Source organism: Toxorhynchites rutilus, chromosome 1, assembly GCF_029784135.1.
Source record: "Toxorhynchites rutilus septentrionalis strain SRP chromosome 1, ASM2978413v1, whole genome shotgun sequence".
NCBI lineage: Eukaryota > Metazoa > Arthropoda > Insecta > Diptera > Culicidae > Toxorhynchites > Toxorhynchites rutilus.
Window position 1 is genome coordinate 93,939,426 of NC_073744.1, and position 21,306 is coordinate 93,960,731.

General features: G+C 38.5%; 2 protein-coding genes across 5 annotated transcripts in view; one reads left to right on the top strand and one right to left on the bottom strand.

Moving 5' to 3' along the window:
• LOC129775838 (methylthioribose-1-phosphate isomerase) overlaps positions 1-16,567 on the bottom strand; it is a 91,001-nt gene extending 74,434 nt beyond the window's left edge. Inside the window, exons 1-2 of the mRNA XM_055781015.1 lie at positions 16,300-16,567; positions 16,095-16,239 (exon numbers count right to left, since the gene is read on the bottom strand). Of these exons, the coding sequence (XP_055636990.1) occupies positions 16,095-16,126 (32 nt within the window). The 5' untranslated portion in view covers positions 16,127-16,239; positions 16,300-16,567. The remainder of the gene's footprint in view (positions 1-16,094; positions 16,240-16,299) is intronic.
• LOC129775809 (uncharacterized) overlaps positions 1-20,890 on the top strand; it is a 43,872-nt gene extending 22,982 nt beyond the window's left edge. For 2 of the 4 annotated variants that reach the window (XM_055780922.1, XM_055780933.1), the window contains exons 4-9: positions 2,755-2,803; positions 12,181-12,307; positions 12,368-12,945; positions 18,431-18,718; positions 18,783-18,973; positions 19,041-20,890. In XM_055780922.1, coding sequence (XP_055636897.1) covers positions 2,755-2,803; positions 12,181-12,307; positions 12,368-12,945; positions 18,431-18,718; positions 18,783-18,973; positions 19,041-20,702 — 2,895 coding nt within the window. In that variant the 3' untranslated portion in view covers positions 20,703-20,890. Of the gene's footprint in view, positions 1-2,754; positions 2,804-8,971; positions 9,258-9,328; positions 9,604-12,180; positions 12,308-12,367; positions 12,946-18,430; positions 18,719-18,782; positions 18,974-19,040 lie in introns of those variants that run through there. The other 2 variants (XM_055780943.1, XM_055780953.1) reach the window with 2 other exon arrangements.
• The last annotated feature ends 416 nt before the right edge of the window (positions 20,891-21,306 follow it).

Genomic DNA, 21,306 nt, shown 5'->3' on the forward strand with positions numbered 1-21,306 from the left:
GTTCTTTATCGCAAAACATTAAACTCGTATTTTTTTAATTTGTCATTAGGGTGCCCATTTCCATTTTAGGGTGATCCTAAAAATCATTTTTTTCCACTTTTTCCCAAATGACTTTTATCAAAAATTTATAACTTTCGAACCACTCAACCGATTTAGATGATCGACATATCAAATTTAAGCCAATGAGCTTTAATTAAGAAATATTTAACTTGCATATAATATGGATCCTATTTTTAATATGGATTGAAAGCTGAGAATTTTTTACATAAAATATCTTGATATCAGAGATGCTATTTTTTTCGTTTTTGAAATATGATTTTTCAAAACTAATCGATGGTTCGAAAAACAATGTTTCCCCATTTTTCCCACTACAAAAAGTCATAACTTTCAAACTATTGGACCAATTCATATCATCGACATATCAAATTGAAGCTTACGAGTTATTTTTCTTTGAAAAAATATTACTTTTGCGCAAAAAATTGAATTTTGTTTTTGTAATTATTGATTTAGTTAGTTTTTCATAGTTTTCTCGGTTAAAGATAGGAGCGCTATATTTTTTTATATTTTTTATGGAAAGCTGAGGATTATTTACCTAACATATCTCGATATCAGAGATGCTATAATTATCGTTTTTAAGTTAGAATTATGTAAATTTAACATGTTTTAAGTCTTCGATCAATATTCATATGTGACTAAACTAGACCTATGCTACTAGAATCCAATCTTCCCGCAAGTGTGAATTTTGCTTATTGGCTTCAATTTAATATACCGATCATCTAAATCGGTTCAGTAGTTCAAATGTTATGATTTTTTGCAGAAAGTTATTTTTGGACAAATGGGGAAAAATGATTTTTTTTAAAATCATATCTAAAAAACGAAAAAATAGCAACCCTGATATCGAGATATGTTGTGTAAAAAATCCTCAGCTTTCAAGAAAAAATATAAAAAAATATAGCGCCCTCTAGTCGAAAGTCATAAAAAAATAAAAAACGACTACAATCAATAATTACTAAAATATAATTATTTTTTTCGCAAGTTAAATATTTTTTAATAAAAGGCTAGGTCAATTAAAAAAAGTCGATCATCTAAATCGATTCAGTGATTCAAAAGTTATTAATTTTCATTTGTCATTTTTGGGAAAAAGTGGAAAAAAATTATTTTTCGGACCACTTAATAACTTATGTCCTGTAATGTGTTTAAATATTTCAACGATCTACACATACATACATACACATACATACGCGTTGTTAATTTTTATAAAAAACAGTATTTCACCGTTGATATATTGGACATCCACCAAGGCTTGCGGTCTTGTCGTTGATGAAATTTATAAGAAAATGCAGTGTATACTTTCCATCCGCCATGCAAGGCTATACAAGTTTTAGATCACCACACGGCCATGAACAATGTCTGTCGTAACAATATCGAACAGTAACCCATATTTCGTCATAAGCAGACCCGAAAGCAAATGTAAGTTGTTAAAAATAGAATGAAAATTTTTATTCGATGTTGTTTAAATACTTAGAAGACATAGTCCTGACCCTAACTTAACTATTTTTCAATAAATCTCCTTGCATTTCAGCAAAACAATCTTATCTAGAACAGAAAATATTTATCAGAGACAATTTTCGTTCAAGATTTTTCCTTACCTGTAGAGAATGCAATTTTTCATTAATTGTGAATAACCGTATCCTCTCTTTCGTCTGCAATGATGTCAAGGCAAAAGTTCATACACACCAGATGGACCAACCAGAAGGACTGCTGGGCCGCAGGTTGAGTATCGCTGGTCTAACGTCATGTGTATTGATATATACTAAATATAATAACTTTTCTGTATTAAAACTATGGAAAAATGTCATATGGTGAGTCCAATATTTTTGATGTGATGAATAGATGTGAAGAATGTTTTACAGATATGTCTGTAAATTTACAAACATATTTGGAAATCTGGCATCTCCGGTGGTCTGAGAATTTATTGCAAGAAATCGCTTGAAAACATGCATGAATTTGCTTGAGAATGAAGTGGATTGAGTCCGCACCACTTAGCGTCGTACTATCTTTGGACAGAACAACCCGTCTGATGTCTGTTGTTGTCGTTTGAACGATTTGTTTACTAATTTTGATTTGGTTTTGTCTGTACGATCATTTTCGAAGACTAGTAAATAAATAAATAAAAAAAAAGAAAAAAAATGAGGTTTCATTCGTTTACATTGACTTAACGGTGACGGGACGTTTTATGTGTATCGCACTTTAGTAACCCCATTTTCCTTCGGGAATTCTGCGACTCGAACCATCTCACGCCATTCGCTGGGTAGAATAGAGAGGAAACAGTGTTATTTGGGCTAAGGCTTAGTCCACATATTACGTAACAATAAAAAAAATCCGAATTTTGCATGTTCACGCGTTACGTAAAATGTGCACGGAGCCCAAGAAGTCGATAACTAGAACAAGCGCTGAAAAAAAAATCATTGTATAAGAAATATTTTGAAGCGTATGATGATATAAAACTTGTACTTTATTTTTCCGAATAATTTCCGAGAACCTTCAGATATAGTCTAGGGTAAGCTAACTCAATAAGCCAATAAGGAAAAAAATGAAAAAATGATCTAACTTGGGGTTTTTAGGACTAAAACTAGGGGTGTAAGAGATACAGAAGATAAGCCCAAGCATATATTACATTATCGGAATGTGATATAAATCCTGTAATAAAATATGTTGCAGTAATTTTTTATTGTTTTGTGTCTTATATTTCAGGTTCCAAAAATGCAGGCACCCAAAGCTCCAACTAACGTCGCAGGCAAAGGTGAGCATAGAACGAAACAGAAACGTAATTTTTCTTCAGACTTTTCACTTACATAGGGACTCACTATGTTCATAAACAAGTAAAGTGATACTTAGCTTCATCTCTGTTCATATATTAAAATTAGTAGTAACGTGGTGAACATTCATTGCTGTAAACCACCATAACGCCAAACTCCATAAATTAAAATCAATAGCGGTTTCTTAGAGTTTCATGTGGATTTTAACAGTACGCACTGTTTCTATTGCTCAGAAGCTAAACATCACTGTTTTATACCTTTGAATAAGAGAAGGTATAAAATAATAATAAGAGAATAAGAGAGGAGAAGAGTAGACCCAAACTTTTCTCTTTTTTTTTGTATGATAGAGGCTTCGAATTTCATTCGTAAAGGCCAATTAGAAGAACAGAATCAACGTTTTTAGACTTATGTCACACAGTAAGTTATTCAACTATTACCGCGGCGGATGTTGCCTTCCTAATGAAAGACGTAGTCGTATGTCAAAAAGAAATCATGAACCGAAATTTCCATCTTCGAATTGCCACTCAATCGCAACATAACTAACCTTTTTCTTTTTTTCGGACTTGTACTGTTAACAATTGACCCGTTTTTTCTCCAAATATTTGTAAGGCTCATTCGCATAAGCTTTGCGAAGCCGCTAATTCAAGGTTTGTTTATACAAAATTTCAACTTAATGCTATGTTTATTTGAATTCGACTCGCGGTTAACTCAAGGTTAAAAGGGCAACAATTTGTGTGGGACAGGACCGGTTAGGGATGAGGATAAGGGGTACCGTTGTCTCAACCGAGGGTTGCCACACGCACTGTAGCATTTTGCATAATGACCAGGGATAGCATCTGGTGTTCGACTGGCTGTCGAGGGTGGGTGACGGTGAGATGAGGGGACAAGACAAACAAACGAAAAATAAAAACACGAAAGCATTAAATTCTTAGCGTGGAAACACACTAGACGGCTCTCCCGCGCGATTCTCGCAATGACAAGTCGCAGCAGGAGCTCGATGAAAAACACATTCAGCGGCTTTCGACGGCTTCACTAGCGGCCATTATCATATTTTTATAGACGGATGCAAGACGAGTCTATGGTACAAGGTACAACTGTTTGGACAGTAAGCGGATTAGAGGGGAGGTATATAAAGACAGAATGGTGGAAAACGGAAGAGGGATGTTTACCTGAGCGAGAGGGAGAAAGAAGTTGATCGCACACGTCTGAAATATTGCATTTCTCGATAATTTGGGTAGTATTCGAGAATCCGCAGCTACATGACCGCAGAGTGATTTTCACGTATTGGCTCACCGATAGTACATTAACTATTACCTTGCTTCATGTGCACCGCATAAACACTAATACTATCACAAAACCGTTGCGGCGCATCATCTCCATCGAGCCACCGCAGAGAATGAGGAACCTTACAACAGTGACTTTAGAACCGGCCGTACCCGCTCCGCCTTGTGTGTTTTATCCGGGGCTCTGGCAACCCTATCCCATCCAATGCAAATTGAGCGTAGGCAGCATAAAACAGGGCTCGCGCTTAGGGGGCTCACGTATTGTTTAATGTTTGGAGTCATATATGTTAATATTTGATTACGTTGGATAGTTTTTTTTTGGCAAGCGATGTTTGGATACCCATCCGGAAGCTTTCTTGACGATTTGCAATTCAAATCACAGCCGATGAATCGCGCGGAGCACTTCATTTTGAATTTTTGGTTATGATTTCTATGCTCATGATTTTCTATGCTGGCTACTGAAAGGCGGCCATCTTAGCAATCCCTTGGTTTTATCTCATTCACATTCCATTATCGAGGCCCCGCGGCGGTCTGTCATTGCAAAATCCGCGCGGGGAAGCCGTCCAGTGTGTTCTTACGCTTATACTAGAGCGTTTCACAAACATAGATCAACTGCATATTCGCGTTGGCGGTGGAATGGTGTTGACATCTGGATACAATATTAGTTTGTTAGATATTAGTTGGTTAGCATCAACATCAGTTGCACTCCTTGATGATATGGCGGGAATTTCAGTTTCTGAAGAATATTCTGGAAACACTTTATGGAGGAGGGTATGGTGCTCTTTCTGACATGTCACACAAAATCGCTTGGAGGCTCGGAAGTTTGTTTGCTGCACCTGTCGTGTCTCACTGGCACATAAATTAATTGGCTTGCTAATCAGCTCCGAAAGACGTTTCAAACGATCGAGCGTTTCGGTGTGTAGAGCATCGAAATCAATCAATTTCTCGTCTTGTTCGTCCATCTTCGCCGGCGGAGTGATAGCTAACACTTCACGGTGTAGTTCACTATATTCAGCATAGTGAATTTCTAGCTTCTTCGAATACACTTTTAATCAAAGAAGCACTAATTTTCGACGGATTATCTTCAGTTACTTCTAAGCTATGGATTATTCTCGTCACTCTTCCTTTCACTTGACTCCGCTGGTGGGTGAGCATTTTCAATTGCTCTGGGTCAGCAACCGACTTCTTCGGTGTGGTCGGTAGGCATTCTAAAACAATCACTTTCTTTCACCTTTCTATCACGATTAATAGTTCTTCAACACTATTACGCTTTTTCAAATGTCACTAAGTTTTTCACGGTTCACAATTGTCTCGGTTTCTAGATTCATTTCACTAGGCTTCTTTCAGCAAGCTCATCAAACTACGCTGGTTCTTTTCCTTCCTTCCATTTCACCAGTATTCTGAGAGTTTCCCAGAAACGGTTCTGTAGAGGTGTTACCCCTGCCAGAACCTCGAGACTTATGTAATGCGTTGAGTGCATACAGCCGAGAGCTATACGCAGACAATGATATTGAATTCGTTCCAATTTTGGAAGATGACTTTTAGCTGCTGAGAGATAGCAGAAAGAGCCATACTCCAGAATAGATAGAATACTTGGTTTATAAAGCGTTATGAGATCTCCCGGATGAGCTCCCCACCACGTGTCGTAAATCGAGCGGAGAAAGTTGACCCTCTTTTGACATTTTTGTACTTGAAGGTCAATGATTGGGTAATGCTTCTGCCCAACAGCTTGCAATTGGGCTGGGAACCGCTTTCGAGTAAACACTATAAATTCAGTTTTGTGCGGCAAGAATTCGATCCCTAAGTTCCTTGCCCAAGAAGACAAGTTATCTAGGGAATTTTTCCATAGTCTTTGCAAGTTTTCGGCATGGGTAACTCTGACGGAAACCACACCATCATCAGCAAACTGTCTTAGCGTACATTGTTCTGCCAAACAACTGTCAATATCTTTCACATAAAAATTACAAAGAAGAGGGCTGAGAACAATTGACCCTTCTGGGAGAACCAATCGCTCAGCTTTGGCCAATAAAAGAGGAATTGTATTTCATAGGTATAACGCCCTGCCACGTATTTGTAGAGACATGACAGAAGTATGGAAGTTCAGTTGGGAGATTTCTATTGCTACATGGGTCCTTATTCCGGTACACACTTCACGGTGAAAACGAAATGAACGGTACGCCATTGAACTACGTTTTACGAGTTAGTGAAGCGTCAAAGATAATAATGGGGTTTCAGGCAGAATGAACACCTTTCAAATATAAATTATGAATGAAAATTAACTTCTCTGTATCAAATTAGTGTTCAATGTGAATTCAAAACTTTGTTAGCTTCAAGTGGTGAAATAATCTTTTACAAAAATTGTATCTGAAGATAATTTTATATTATAATGATAAACGCTAGTTGATCGAAACCATGGCCGATGAAAAGAAATTGAGGGGTTGTATCCAAGACACGACCGCTTAGGACGTAGGACTACGCAATATATTTTTTTAAATTTGTTGGTTTATCATTTCGGATATTATTTTATGATTTCATAAATAACTCTTTAGTGAAATGTTCCGGGAACCCTGAAAAGGTTCAAAGGCTTGCGTAGTTTTGTAGAATCATTTCGAGAAGCAACAATTCTTTCCTGCCTTTGCGAGAACAATACTCCAATTGGTCATATGTCGCAATTTGATTCTTTATATCAATGCACGCATCTTCCGTGCATCGCCATTCAGCAAGCATCAAACACGCCGCAACTGTGTGCATCTGTTAGATGAAAAATGGAACATCGCGAGAATGATCGTTTATGAAAAATTGTTTCTCGACTCTCGGTCAAAACCGTCAACAAAGCTAGGAGCTTGTTGCATCAGAACAGAGCCGACGCACACGAGAGCAAATACGAATGGCAACTAAAAGTATCGAAGGTGTGCTATTCACATGTACAGAAAATGAACAAGTTCTAAGTTTCGCGCAACGAAAATAAACAACACATAAAATTTAAGAAACACCAGCTAAATGAAGAGAAAAAATTGTTAAATCAACTAATGACCCATTATGAGCAATATTAGATGAAAGTGGGGAGAAAGCTGTTTATCCGGTTCCTGACCCATTTTCAACTATTCTACTTGAGAGCCAAACAATGATGGCTAGAAGCGACTCATAATCATTTGCATTCTTCTCTTTTTTGCCTGCTTTGCCAGGGCTCAGATGGTTCGGATTGCAATGCCAGATGCACTTCAAGTGAAATAATCGCTAGCGTTCACTACTCGAGATTCGATCCTTTGTTTTTAGGAGGTTTTAAACTTTGCAGTTCATTCGTCTCTATCACAGCTCGAGGGGAAACATAAAACACAAAACGAGAAGAATGAGAGACCTTTGTTGTTTCGGGCACAGAAAGGTTCTGAGAATTTTCCTCAGAGGAGATGCAACACTTATCCGCTAGCGCCAGCTTACTTACCAGCAAGGGTGGAGTTTACTTCGCAAATATTCTCTTTTCGCCATCCCCCTTCGTTGTTTCTATTATAGCGGCTGCATAAGTTGCCCGCTATTGACTGTTATCGGATAACCCGTTATCGGTTTATCCGCGAAAGCGAGTTCCATAGTAATTCTATGAACCTACGTTGTAAGTTTTTGTTCTTTTGTTTGGGTCATGATTTTCACATTACTTGACAACTGGTATACACGACCTTACAGATAGGTAGTTCAATGATTCCTGTATTGATAAAACATTCTTTTCATGCTGAAAAATCTGTTTTTTTTTGTGTTTGCACCTCATTTTTAGTCATTTGTTGTGTTATCCGCAATTTTCGTGATCCGCGGTGAGTTAGGCCGACCAATTCACGGATAATCGGGGATCTACTGTATAGCATATAAAACAAATCTTAGAAAATTTCCGATTCGATTAGTATGCAAATCGTAAAAATCCGTTCGCAGCAAAAATAGTTATTAACAATAACTATATTTCATAAAAACGTGTCCTGTTTTCTGATTTGGCACCCTTAATTTAAGACGTAGTCCAACGTCAAAAGGATGTCGACATGTTCTTCAAATTCTTTCGTGGTTTTGGCTGCTGCTTCACCATTTTGACCACGAAGTTATTGGAGTAGAGCCATCGACTAACGCTTCCGCCTTAAAATTCCCATTTTGGCCAAGTAGTTCTTCAGCGTTTGACCCGGGAAGCGGAACGATAAGAGCAGCATGCTCCCGCTTACTTTCCATTTTTTCAATGCACACGTTATTCTAGATGGAAACTTCAATTTCATCCAAAATACAGGATTTTATTTTTTTTTTCAATTTATAGTCTTTCCGTTGATTTTACCTTGAGGGAAAATGGGATTTAAATTAATAACATTTCAATAGTTCCGATAGTTCCGGAACGAATTGCGACACTTCGCTATATTTACTTACTCTTTAGTCAAGTTGAAATTTCAAATCAAGCTTGTGTATTCACGAGCAAATTCATCAGGTGATTGGTAGAATATGAAATTTCTTCGTTTATGCACAAACGTGCGTACTTCGGAAATATATACGCAAATGTGAAATGATTGATCACATATTTATTCCTCTTCTTCAGTGTGCGACGTGTTTTGAATAAATCTCCTCCGATTAATTATTCATCGTTATTCATTTTCACCCTCTTGTTCTGCACTTTCTGGCTGTTTACCGCTGCTTCATATAAAGCAACAGGAAGCACGAACGCGCTGAAACGACTGTTTATGTTTGAGTGTTGACCACGTATATGGAGGCAAGAATATTATACCTTCTTTCCCAATAAATTTATGTCATATGTACATTTACATCTACAATTACGACGATCGACGGCAGGAACTGAACGTAAAGGTCTATCATTGAAATCTCGTTGACAGACAGGCGCTTCTATTTTTCTTCCGATCGCCGTAATGTTAGGAAGTGTCGTACAAGTTTGCTTTCGAATGTTTATCCGTGATTACAATAACCAAATCTTTCTTTAGAGCTACATTCCCGTATTTCCAAAAGGCACAGAGGACTCCCATCACAAGTTAAAAAGCTTTTGTGAATGCATGAAAATGCTATTGAGAAGAGAACATTACATTGTTTTACATGTGGCGGTAAACAAGTGGGTTACGTCGAAAAGTATGGGTCACTAACGGAAACTAAAATACAATGATAATCTATTGATTCAAAAATCTGTGTGAGTTATGGGATGTATTTTGATATAAACTTTACATATCCTACAAACTGGCTTGTTTGTGTTGAACAGTATCGATTCTACTCAATCGAAGGGCTTCGTTCGTGGAAAAAAAAATTTTCGCCTAAATATTACGAAAAAAATACTAGACTGTGAAAAATTAATCAGCTGAGAAAAAAATGAAAATTAGTCGAGGCTTGCAGAATATAATAAACATCGCAGTGATGAAGGCATACAGGAAACAAACATAACAAGACAAATAAGATTAAGCATTAAAAGACGCGGAGAATTCCCGGAGAGAAATACCAAGGAAATAAGAGCAACAGAAATTACTCTAGAGAAAAAAGTGGTATGTTACAAGTGGTTCCCGAAATAAATTGTCCCAGAAAACAACTGCAACAGAGACAACCGCTCAGAAAAAGTGTAGTAGACTAGAAATATTGCGGCGCGGGAAAAGCATCATTGGTATAAGACGGTCTGTGATCCGTGCGCGAGTATACGAGTTATGATTTTGCGCTCTAAATGTCCAAACCAAAATAACTATGATTGTGGCAATTTCTTCAGATGGTGGTACAATAGCCTTGCTAGAAGGACGTATCCTATGTTTCAAACTAACCGGGCAATCAGTGAAACACAGGTTTGCATGCGACAGACCGCCGCTTCCCACAGCGGGTCGACGGTCAACTCGTATCGCGTCATCTTTGCGGCTTAGACCGCCTCGATTCCTTATCCTCATCAAATGGGGACTTTGCCCCCATTACATTAACCTCAGAATAAATTCCGAAAAACGAAAACGAACAAATTAATTTATAATAGAAATTACGCTTTTCGTGAAACAAATATACCTAGATGTTATTCCCGTGCCACAATATTTCTAGCCTACAACACTTTTCCGAGTGGTGGTTTCTTTTGCAGTTGTTTTCTAGGGCGATTTACAGCGGTCATGGTTACAAGTAGGCTAGAAATATTCTGACACGGATGAACATCATATGTAACTGACACACAGGCTAAAAAAAATTACAGGAGATTATGTCCAAGACACGACCACATTGTTGACGTAGAACTACGCCGTTGTTTTCTTCAAGTCACTTGTTAATAATTTTGGATATTATTTCAGAATGCTGCGAAATTTTAGAAATAACTGTTCACTAGGATGGTTTAGTCACCCTTAGTTGACGATAATTTATTGAATTATTCATTCTTGCCCTCGCTAATCGCGTGTCGCAGTTTGTTTCATGTCAATACATTGACCATTTACCTCGAACGCTATTCCGGTTGCCTTTTTCGCAATTGACATACACTCGGCTACAGGCGATTATATGCACCAGCAACATTATTCCACATCTCATAACTACATCAATCAACTGCACATCAATGGCAATACTTGCAAGTATGAAATATCATGCTACGTGTTATTTAGTATTGTCTCAGTGAAATCACTCTTCTAGAGATCGTTTGTACAACGAAAACCAGCACCAAACAAGCGTTCAACATAGCATAGATGCAGAGCCATGAATTGGTGGCTTGGAGCGACTAAAGTGTAAAAACTTTTTATCATTTCATGCTACTCTTAACAAAAACGCTTCTGTGAACTGCCCTCGAAAAAAATTGCATTACTTTCTCATGCTCGAGATAAGCGCAGCTGTTATCCTTAATGGAGAATGTTAGGTACTGTCAAGCGAAACCCAATCACATGCAAAATTCAAGAACGACATTTACTTTCTTGGTGAAAGTAAACTGAATTAATCCTTTCTGTTAATCTCAATAACCTCGAGAAGAGTTGCATTGCTTCATTATGATCAAGATAAGCGCAAATGCTATCCTTGTTGAAGGCTGTTTTGCGATTGGCGTGTTAACGTAACATTTCCAAAATAACTATGGGTGGTTGGTTGCATTAGGATTACCGATGGCTTAGTAATCATTTGAGTGCATTGATTAAATTATTCATTAAATTGATGATTAAACCAGTAATTGAATGGAACAATTTCCGAATTCAATTGCGAACAAATCCCACTCCAGGTCAATTCATGCATTATGATAGAACACGGTCGTCGTTGCAAGTCTGACGTATGGCATGATGTCTTGTTCATTTCATTTATTTATCGTGGACTTCAAAAATATGGCTAAACGAGCAATTAGTTTTACATTTCCCTCTGAAGTTATTGCATCTCCCAAGTGTACGTACTTCTCGAACCGCAAATTTGCTTGATTTGATGAACTTCAGGAACTCAGTTTTGATTTTGACATCTAAGTTGAACGCATAACCGACATTATCGACGTTATCGCAGCAAATTGTTATCAACATATTGCCAAACGGTATGCGTAGAAGTTCAGTAAGCTGAAGACATGAAGGGATATCTTCCAATACATTCTTGAATAACCGAGTCGAAGCGTTGTGTTCATACCGCTTTAGAAGTCCGTACACATTCCGGAGTGCAAAAATGCATGCAGGTACAAAAGTACCCGCATCTTGCATATATTTGCAATGCCGATTTCCTCCGACTCCTTGGCTTTAAAATCCGTGTTGAGGAAACTCATTCCGGTCTGCAGAAATGCATGCGAGTACAAAAGTACTCTCACCTGGCACATTTTCAATTAAATAAAAATATTGGTTGTTTACTACTATTTCGCTACATATTATGAATCCGTAAAGTTGCACCTGCACCCTTAATACCATTTCATTTACTAATATTCCTCAGCGGAATTGGAAGTTCTGTACAATCTCTCCTGGCTTATATTGACTGGATTTGATTTGTATCGGTATCTGGTCTCCTTCAATTATGATCGAAAATCGAAATCTTACGACCCTTACGACCTTATATCCACTCTATAAATTTCTGGAACATTGATGTACTAGTCACAAGTTACTAGTCGTTATGTGTATAGTAGACATGTGTATTCATTTCGTTATCTCATTTCTATACAGGTTCGTCGGCTATGGATGACATCTTATTTGTTTCGGTTCGCCATAACGAGATGGTTACTGTGTGGGTGAACCATTTGAAAACATGTTTCGATAAAATCACGAAACAGCGTGGGAGGTTACCCTTCAAGTAAGTTTATTAATATTTTACAATGTTGCAGACATCAAAACTTAACTCATTTATTTTTAGCTTTTTGCATCTCAAAATAGACGAGGATCAAATAACGACAGATCTAATACAACGCTGCCATTCTACGAAACTGCAAATTGTGATCGTCTGTCCAATTCTTCTCTCGTTGTCGGCACAATTTCTTCTGTCTAGCCTTGGGTCAATACTAAAACCAGAGCGCGTTTTAGGTATGCTTTTAGACGTAACCGAAACACGCGTTTGGGAAATTCATAAGAGCACGTTCCCGGCCTTTTCTAAATGGCGCACGTGCGTGGTTGGAGATCACGAACAGTCATTCGTGAGCGAATTGCTAGGAATTGCTACAGATATTCTTGGACGTGCTCTACGACAACAGCCGCTTTCAGACGCTATAACGACGAGCAAAATTGTCTCCACAGCTTCTTCGCATACTCAACATGATGCGTTCACATTATTTCCGAGAAAAGTGAAAGTTGGCCAAAACAAGATAATAGCGATTCTAGTCGAACCTTTAATGAAAGACGATTGGATGAAAATTAAAATTGAAAAATCCAGTGAAATCATAGAAATAACTAACATCAAACGACGGAATCCTTATACGATACAGTTCAGCATACCAGGTAAATTAAACATGTGGTTAGTCACTTAAGGTTAAATAAGGAACAAAACTTAAATGATAACTTAGGAACTAAATTTCGCTAAACAAATTAGATTCTTTCATGGATTGTATTTTTCCTTTTTTCCAAACACAATATAATATGGGTTGCTTGATGAAACGTACAGTAATCTTAGCAAGAATGGTCATGGCTTATGGGAGTCCATTCCATCCTTTATTCGCCAGCTTAGTAGCTTCCTCATTTTACCCATTCGCGCATGGGCCGAAAACCAGCAGAATATATAGGCAAATCGTTTTTTTTTTGTGCGAGAGATAGGGACCGCAAAAAATATCGCATTAAAAAATCGTACAAAACTTCAAAAGTAGCTTAAGAAATCTTGTTCGCTACATAAATTGAAAAAACATTTTTTGTGTGGTGGATATTCATTCATTCTTTGTTTTTAAGAGGCTTTTAACTTTGCAGTTCATTCGCCTCTAAAGGTATGGTGGATAAGGGATTGTGTCGCTTTTACCCGAAACCCACTCACCCAAATTCCACTCTCTGTGTCTGTGATCAGACAAAGACACCTCTTCCGAAACGTGCTAGTTGTGTATTTTCTCTGAAATTACCGGACTGCACAGTGTTAGGTCCAGGACATGTTGTCTGATAGGGTTTATAAACGTTGGTTCATTGCCTATGTTGGCAATGTCAATGTTGTTTGAAGAGAAAAATTCTAAAAGACATTCACATAGACTTTTCATGTCAGTACTACCCCACAAAGTGTGATGAGCGTTAGCATCACAGCCGACGATGAAGTCTTTTTTGATTTCTCTGCAATAATTTACGAACGCCGCAACCTCTTGGGGGAGGCGCCTCAGGGACGTCGCCAGGGAAATAAGCCGAGACAATTATTAGGTCGGATCTTCCCATGGCGGTTGGTATCTCAACTCTGATCGCGACGATGTCCCGTTTAATGAACTCTGTTATAGGAAAGCATTTAATATTTGCTTTTACTAGAACAGCAGTTCTTGGGGAGTCATGCTTGTCGTCGTAAAATAACTTGCATGAACCAGTATGAATATCGAGTATTCTTCCTTTGTGGATCCAAGACTCTTGAATTAAAGCTAAATCCATAGTGTCTTCGATGAACCTCCTAGACAGCGCGCTCGACGCTGCTTTAGAGTGATGCAGATTTATTTGCAGAACGTTAGTGTTCTGCGTTAGTTTCGACCGCTCGTTTTGTTTATTTGGATGTGGATTATTCATAGAAGTCCCACGAGTCTAACGGTAAAGAAGGTCCGCTGCATCAGTGACCGGCTTAATCAGTAAGAGCTGACGCTACTGTGGTGGTTGCCCTGATGCTCCACAGGCTCCGTTAATGGCAAGGTTTAAACCCCCCTACCATTCAGCCCTCGGCACGGGTCGCGTCACACCTTGGCTTAGGGGTTTATCCATTACTTTCTTTCCATAATAACCATGAATAACAACTATTACAACCATCCTCCTTTTCTGGGGCTTTGGACCCACTGCTCTGGTTTCTCGATAATTTCAGGTTCTTATTCGGACACACTATTATTGTGATCCGTCATTCGCAGGCCGATTGACAGTTGGAACAGTAATGAAAAATTTATTGAGCTAACAGTTACATAAGGCTTCTCCGTTATTTGCTTCACATCGACCCCTACTGTGATTGTATAGTCGCAAGGTCTCAACAGCCGAGTTGACGACAATCAAAGATCCTACGTCAATTGAATCTTGCTTTTTTTATCTGTATTATAGTGACTTTCAATGCTTTTTAGTTGGTTCGTCACTTTTACTTCCATTTTTGGGAGAATGTCGGGAATGAGAATTGAACTCGTGAACTCAGCGTGAGAGATATGGATGTTACCCAATGAGGTACATATAGAGGTGGAGCAGTAGGCGAAGTATATCTGTATTGGCATGCAAAATATCGTGTCGTAATCATTTGCATTCAATATGAAATTGTCTCAAGAAAATATCACAATTATGAAATTCGCTACACGGACGGTTCCAAAGGGATGCAAGGAGTTGGTTTCGGGGTAAGCGGTCATAATAACTCTCTTATTTCCAGCAAGAAGCTCGTCGACATTTGCCAGGTTTTCTCGGCCGAAGCTGCCGGAATATTTGAAGCTGCCACTATACCGTCAAGCAAATCGATCCTGATAGTTACCGACTCGGCTAGCGTCATCCATGCCGTTGGCGCGGCTATAACTAGGCACCCATGGATACAAGCTATCAGGAGGTATCTGCTGCCGGATACAGTCCTCATGTGGGTCCCCGGACATAGTGGCATAGCCGGCAATGAAGCGGCCAACCGTTTTGCTGGAATCGGTCACCTTGGACAACTTTTGACGCGCAAAGTACCGCTAGACGACATCAGACTATGGATCGCCAACACATTCAAAACTTTTTGGGCGGAAAAATGGTCCGTTGAAGCGACGTTGTTCCTCCGGAGAATCAAAGGATCCATCTCCAGATTCGAAGACGTCAAAACGATGAGAGAGCAACGAATCTTATCCAGGTTAAGAACCGGCCACTGAAACATGTCACACAACTTCAACAGAGGACCCTTTCACCCCCTTTGTGACTTGTGCGAGGTTCGCAATTCAGTCGAACACATCCTCTGTATTTGCCCAAAGTATGAGAACCTCCGGAACTCACACGGGATCAGCGGGAGCATTCGAGATGTGCTTGGCGACGACCCTTCACAAACTACTGCACTGCTCTGTTTTTTGAAAGATGCCGATCTGTACTTTAAAATTTGAAGAAAAAACTTGTGATTAAATCGAAGATCCTTGTTTCTTCCCCTTCGCGATAAGGGGAACAAGAACAGTCGGCATCTTCGAGTGGCGCGGATTTCCCATCTGTGGCCTGGGGCCATGACAAGCGGACATCCTCGTCAAACCAGGGGAAAAAAAGCTCAAATGCGTAGAAATTCTCGTGACGAAATCTGTTGTGTTTTATTGTTTTATTGTTAATTGCTTGTCCGTATGTGCATGTAAAATGGATAGTAAGCGCACTTTGCGGCATGGTTTCGGCCGTTTTTACTGAGACGAACCAGCCCAGGAGGCTGAAAGTCTCAAAAATAAAGAAAAAAAAAATCCAATATGAAATTTATATGGAAGATACAAAGCAATGTTGAAAGTACTCACGGTTGCATGATAATTTGAGCCAAAATTCTCATGAAATTATTCAACTGTTGGTTTTTTTAACAGATGACAATTGTATCGTGGCTTATCTCGATTATTTATGTGGTAAAAAGGTCCAGAGAGCTGTCGTATGCGTAGTTCCCGAAAGCAGTAACATTTTCGGTGAAATTTTGAATAATTGGCGATTATTCTCTCACATCATACACACCGACACTGAGAGCCTTGGAAACATCCACTTCATAACGTCAAAATAATGAAAATACGTTTGTTTCTATGAACGTGGGGGAGTGAAAATGGCACATGGAAATATCACTTTTATCCATCTTTTCCGACGTGATTTCACAAATGTTCACTGCACGCTATCACATTAGCCTTATATTCAGCGGAAACACTAATAGCGAATTCGTTTTTAAAACTGAGTCAGTGCCAAACTGACTCTGTAATAAAAAAACGTTTTCAGTTTCACGAATGCGGTGGTTTGTTGGTGTGCGTTATATAGTCTGATTTGTTTATATTTACGACGGCAAATGTACAGTGTCGACGTCTGGTGGTGATATTAGTGCTTGGGAGGTAAATTGTTCTCAGAAGGGCCAAGTGCAGTGTAAACATATAAAAGTTTGAATGAAAATTTTTACTTAATATTGTTTGATTACCTAACACATGTAGTTCTGACACTCACTTAACCATTTGTCGATGCATTTCCTGTTTGTTCCACAAATAATTACTATTATAATATAAAACCATCATTAGACACAGTTTTCGTTCAATATTCTGCGATATCGGAAAAAAACTTTTATTTAATCACATAAAATAAATATTCGATACGTTAAAGTAAATTTTCATTCATAATTTTGATTTTGAAATTTATTCCACCTGAATATCCATCATTATTTTCACCTCCCAATGAAAGCACACGTAGCTTAATGCCGTCTACTCTACTCTTCAAAATCAGAATCCGAATTGGATTACGATTCCGATAATACAAAAGCAAAAGCAGCAGGTTTTCCATTTTCATAGTCTTTATTTTTAGATTTTCCAAAACAATATTCGGAACTTGACAGTTCAGTATAGTTGATTGGTGAACCCGAGTGCCAACCCGTGAAACATCTCAGTGCGAAACTAACAGCTTTCGGGGCGAACTAGTGCGACACTGAGTGCGAAACTGAGTGAATAAAAAAAAACGTTTTGACAGCAGTTAGTGCGGCACTGGGGTTGAAACTGAACAAAAACGAATTCGCTATAAAAAAGTAAAGTTTTTAATTGATAAATTACTTCCTGAAAATAGCTTCTTCACATGGATGCGGTGGGCAATCAAAGATAAACACAACGACTGACGTCACTATTTGAGAAATAGTTATGGCAGCGCATGCTATGTCGCTCGAAACTCTACCATCTTCATTACCTTTTTTCCAGTACATTGGATGTTACCACTACGCCAGATCGCCTCCAATCTAGCTTTTTAAATCTTCCAACTTATTTACTTTTGATCGATTCGCACGTCGAGCCGGTTATTTCGGTTATTCGCCGTCCACTTCTTACACGTAAGAAGAGATGTAAACTCTATTTTCTAGTGTGAAATATTGGTCTGCCACAATCTCGTTTGCGTGTTCCGGCTAGTCACGTCAACACACAGTTTTTTTCGGTCCCACGGTCGGTACGCTACCGAGAATCAAATTTACCAATGTGGTTAGGATTGTTGAAGAGTCGAATGTTTTCCGTTGTTTATGGTCCTTCGAGCGTTATGTATTTGATACTTCACGTTTTTCCCTTAGTTTTGTTTGTCACCGCTGTAACTTGTCTACAAGCATGTAAACTTTGTCCATCGTTCGTTATCATTGTGAGAGTTGTATTTTTCCGTTTCCCTTGCAGTTTTTTGACTTTTTTCCATATTTGACTGCTAGGAGTTTACGGGTTTATGCTCTGTACTTATTATACCCAGCTTTACTGTTTTGCCTTGCGAAGAATTTTACGGCTTACTGAACGCGGACAGTTGGGAACGCTCGGAGCGTTCCAACTTCCCGAAGATCATCGCTGTTGATTCTGCGTATTGCTAGTAGTTACTTCATGCGGTATTACTCAATTAAAAATCACAATCAATTCATTTATTGGAAAAAATCGACAGACGTTCTTAAATTACATTGTTTAAGCTAACTAAATGTCTTGGGAACTACAACTATAGTACTTTAGTTGTAGTTCCCAAGACATTTAGTTAGCTTTGATTACTAGTCTACACATGGAATTTTTCTGAAAAAATACTGGAAAATCAAGGAATATCGGGGATCTTTTTTCGGATTTTGAGTCGCCACCCTTTTACGCCACAAGTTCTATTCATTTTTCAGAGTGCTGCATGGAAGTTTCTATGATGATCAATGTACGATTGGAGAAAAATGATGTGGATCTAGGCTGCCGTCCGCTGAAGTGTGAAAGTCGGCTGCGTGAACTTGAGCAAATACTGAAGGCACAGGATGCTCCTATGGAATTTTTGTGTCAGTCGCTTGGTATAGCCAGTGCAGATCGAGATAAACTGGACACATATTTGCTGCAGTCGTTTCAAAAAAATATGCCACCCAACTTCCATCTGTTGAATTACGAGGATGCCATCAATCCAAAAACGCGAAGAGAAGCTAGTGAGTAGCGTCTACGACTACACACTGCGTAATATATGCGCTCAACATAATATGTTTATTATAGATCCCGAGGAATATCCAACAATGATGCATTTTGCTGCAAATTGGGGCCTTGAAAGACTGTGCGTTCAATTGATGGATTGTCCAGGAGGCGATGTTGCATGCGAGATCAGGAATATTTCGGGCCGAACTCCAGCCGATTTGGCCGAAATCGGAGGTCACTTTAGTCTCGCAAACAGCTTTAAAAATTTCATGGTGACAATAATTTTATTTTCAACGCTCGATGACTGGTTTATATATATTGGGTTTTTTTTCTTTTCAGCAAATGCACGAATTCACTACAATGTATCACTATTTCAAAGGAATTAGCGAAGCATCGAATAAAATAGTTATAGAGCCCAAATCCTCATCAAACTCAAGAACCAAAAGAGACACAGAGGTAAATGTGACCATGCCATCGTCGCGTATAGACGGAACATTACGCCGTCATCATCAAATTGAAGGATACATGGAAATGAATGCCACTGGAAATAATATTGAACCTAGTCAAAATGATTCTTCAAATACTGTTTCCAATTTGAATTATTTGAACTTGGATTGTTCGGAAGGCCAAGAAGAATTTATAATGGATCAAGCCAAGTTTGCTAGAAAAAATGAAGAAATAACCAACAATCTCAATTTTAAACAGGATAGCCGTGAAATGCAAAATAATATGTTGTCAAATGAACTCAAATTTACAGAGCTGGAATATTTCGAATCCAACGACATAAATAAGAGCGATGCTTTCAGCCAGGAATGCTCGAATGTATTAGAAAACTGCAATATAGTAGACAATAACGATTTTGATTATATGGTGCAACCATCGAACGTTCCGGTGAGGACTTTCGAAACTGGAGGAGATTATCTGATACAACCATCCAATATTCCTATATTCCATGGTCATACTAAACTTGATTCCACCGCTGGACACCAATCTTTGCAATTCAAGAAGCAGACGAATGTTGAAGACAATGAGGAAAAAGAGATTTCACACATAAGAGTGAGTTTTCATAAAAAAGATCGCGAATCCGAGTCAAAGACGAAAACTAGCACTTTAAAAAGACAGAAAAGTAACACCTCTGAGAAGTCAGTTGATGATGAGTTGTTGGAAATTATCACTGACTTTAAAAATAATGTGTTCACAATTCAGGAAGTAGAACAACTGGTTGCTTCCTGGAAATCTCGAAACGATGTCCAGAAAAGTTTCAGAGAGAAACAGATGCAATTACAAACAATGCGTGAAGAATATGATCGTATCCAGCAACAAATGAACGATAAACTTAAAAGGCCGTCGCCATTTGAGAGGATGAGAAAAATGTTTTCCAGAAACAGAAGTTTATCTGATAAGAAAAATGATTCTTGTGCAACCGAATCATCGGATCTCTGTGACGATATTAAATTCTCTATGTTAGTTCCAACATCACAATCCCACCGACCCATAAGTTCAGGAAGTCTTCAGAGTGTTTCCAGCGGATCGTCCGGACGTATTAGCACATTCAGCGGAACAAGTATTGGTGATAGCGGTACACATTCTGATTCCGAAGACCGGAAGTTTGGGTTAATAAACAGTATCAATGAAAAAGAACGCTGCCAAAATGATGTCATGGAAAATTACATGATTCCACCTGCCCCCAGACCAGTTGACGAAAATATTCGCCCATGCACTTCGTCGATGAATGCTGATGAGCACTATACAATTTTTCCTTCAAATCTACCAGTATTACAAGGAAACTCGAATGATTTCATTAAAACCTCTAGTGTGCTTAAACCAATTGATGAAGCCAAAGAAACTGACGCACTCATACAGCACATAACAGTACAACTACCGGTCCAAAGCAATTCATATACCGAGTTGAACTTCGATTGGTTCTCAACAACCTCATTCAAGAGCAACGTAGAAAAATCTAGCACAAAAAATAACGACAATAAAACTTTGGACGGGTAACTACATCCAGAAGCATATGGAAGTCTGGATAGCTCTGCTTTAATCCAAAATGTTGAGGCAATATTACCTGTGCATATAATAATTCCAATTTTTTTTTATTATTGTAATAGTCGATAAGGTCAAATCCGTAGAACTACGATTGCTATTTACAATCCACTGAAATAAATTTTATACATCGAAACTCACAATTAACAATAATCTTTCAATCTCCCCTCTGGTTGCAATAGTTAAAGTTCACTTCAAAAGAATTAAATGATACAGTAGTTTCTGTCTATAACAGTAATTGTCAACTAAAAAGAGTTTCTTCGACAAGAAACGTTCATTGGTGGAACAAAAGGCTCGAGCGGCTTCGTACAACAGCGCTGAAACTGATCAACAGAGCTAAAATTAATTCGGATTGGACTCAATACAGGAGCGCCCTAACCGAATATAACTCACTTCCCGGGATCTACATCTGTGATCTCTCGAGGTATCCTGAAAGTGCAAAAGAAGTTGCAAACATAGTTGCTTGATTTTCACGAGGGCCAGAGTAGAAAACGCGGTGAGGTCCTTTCAACCATACAAATCCTCAGGTGCAGATGGAATTTTCCAGCCCTGATTCAAA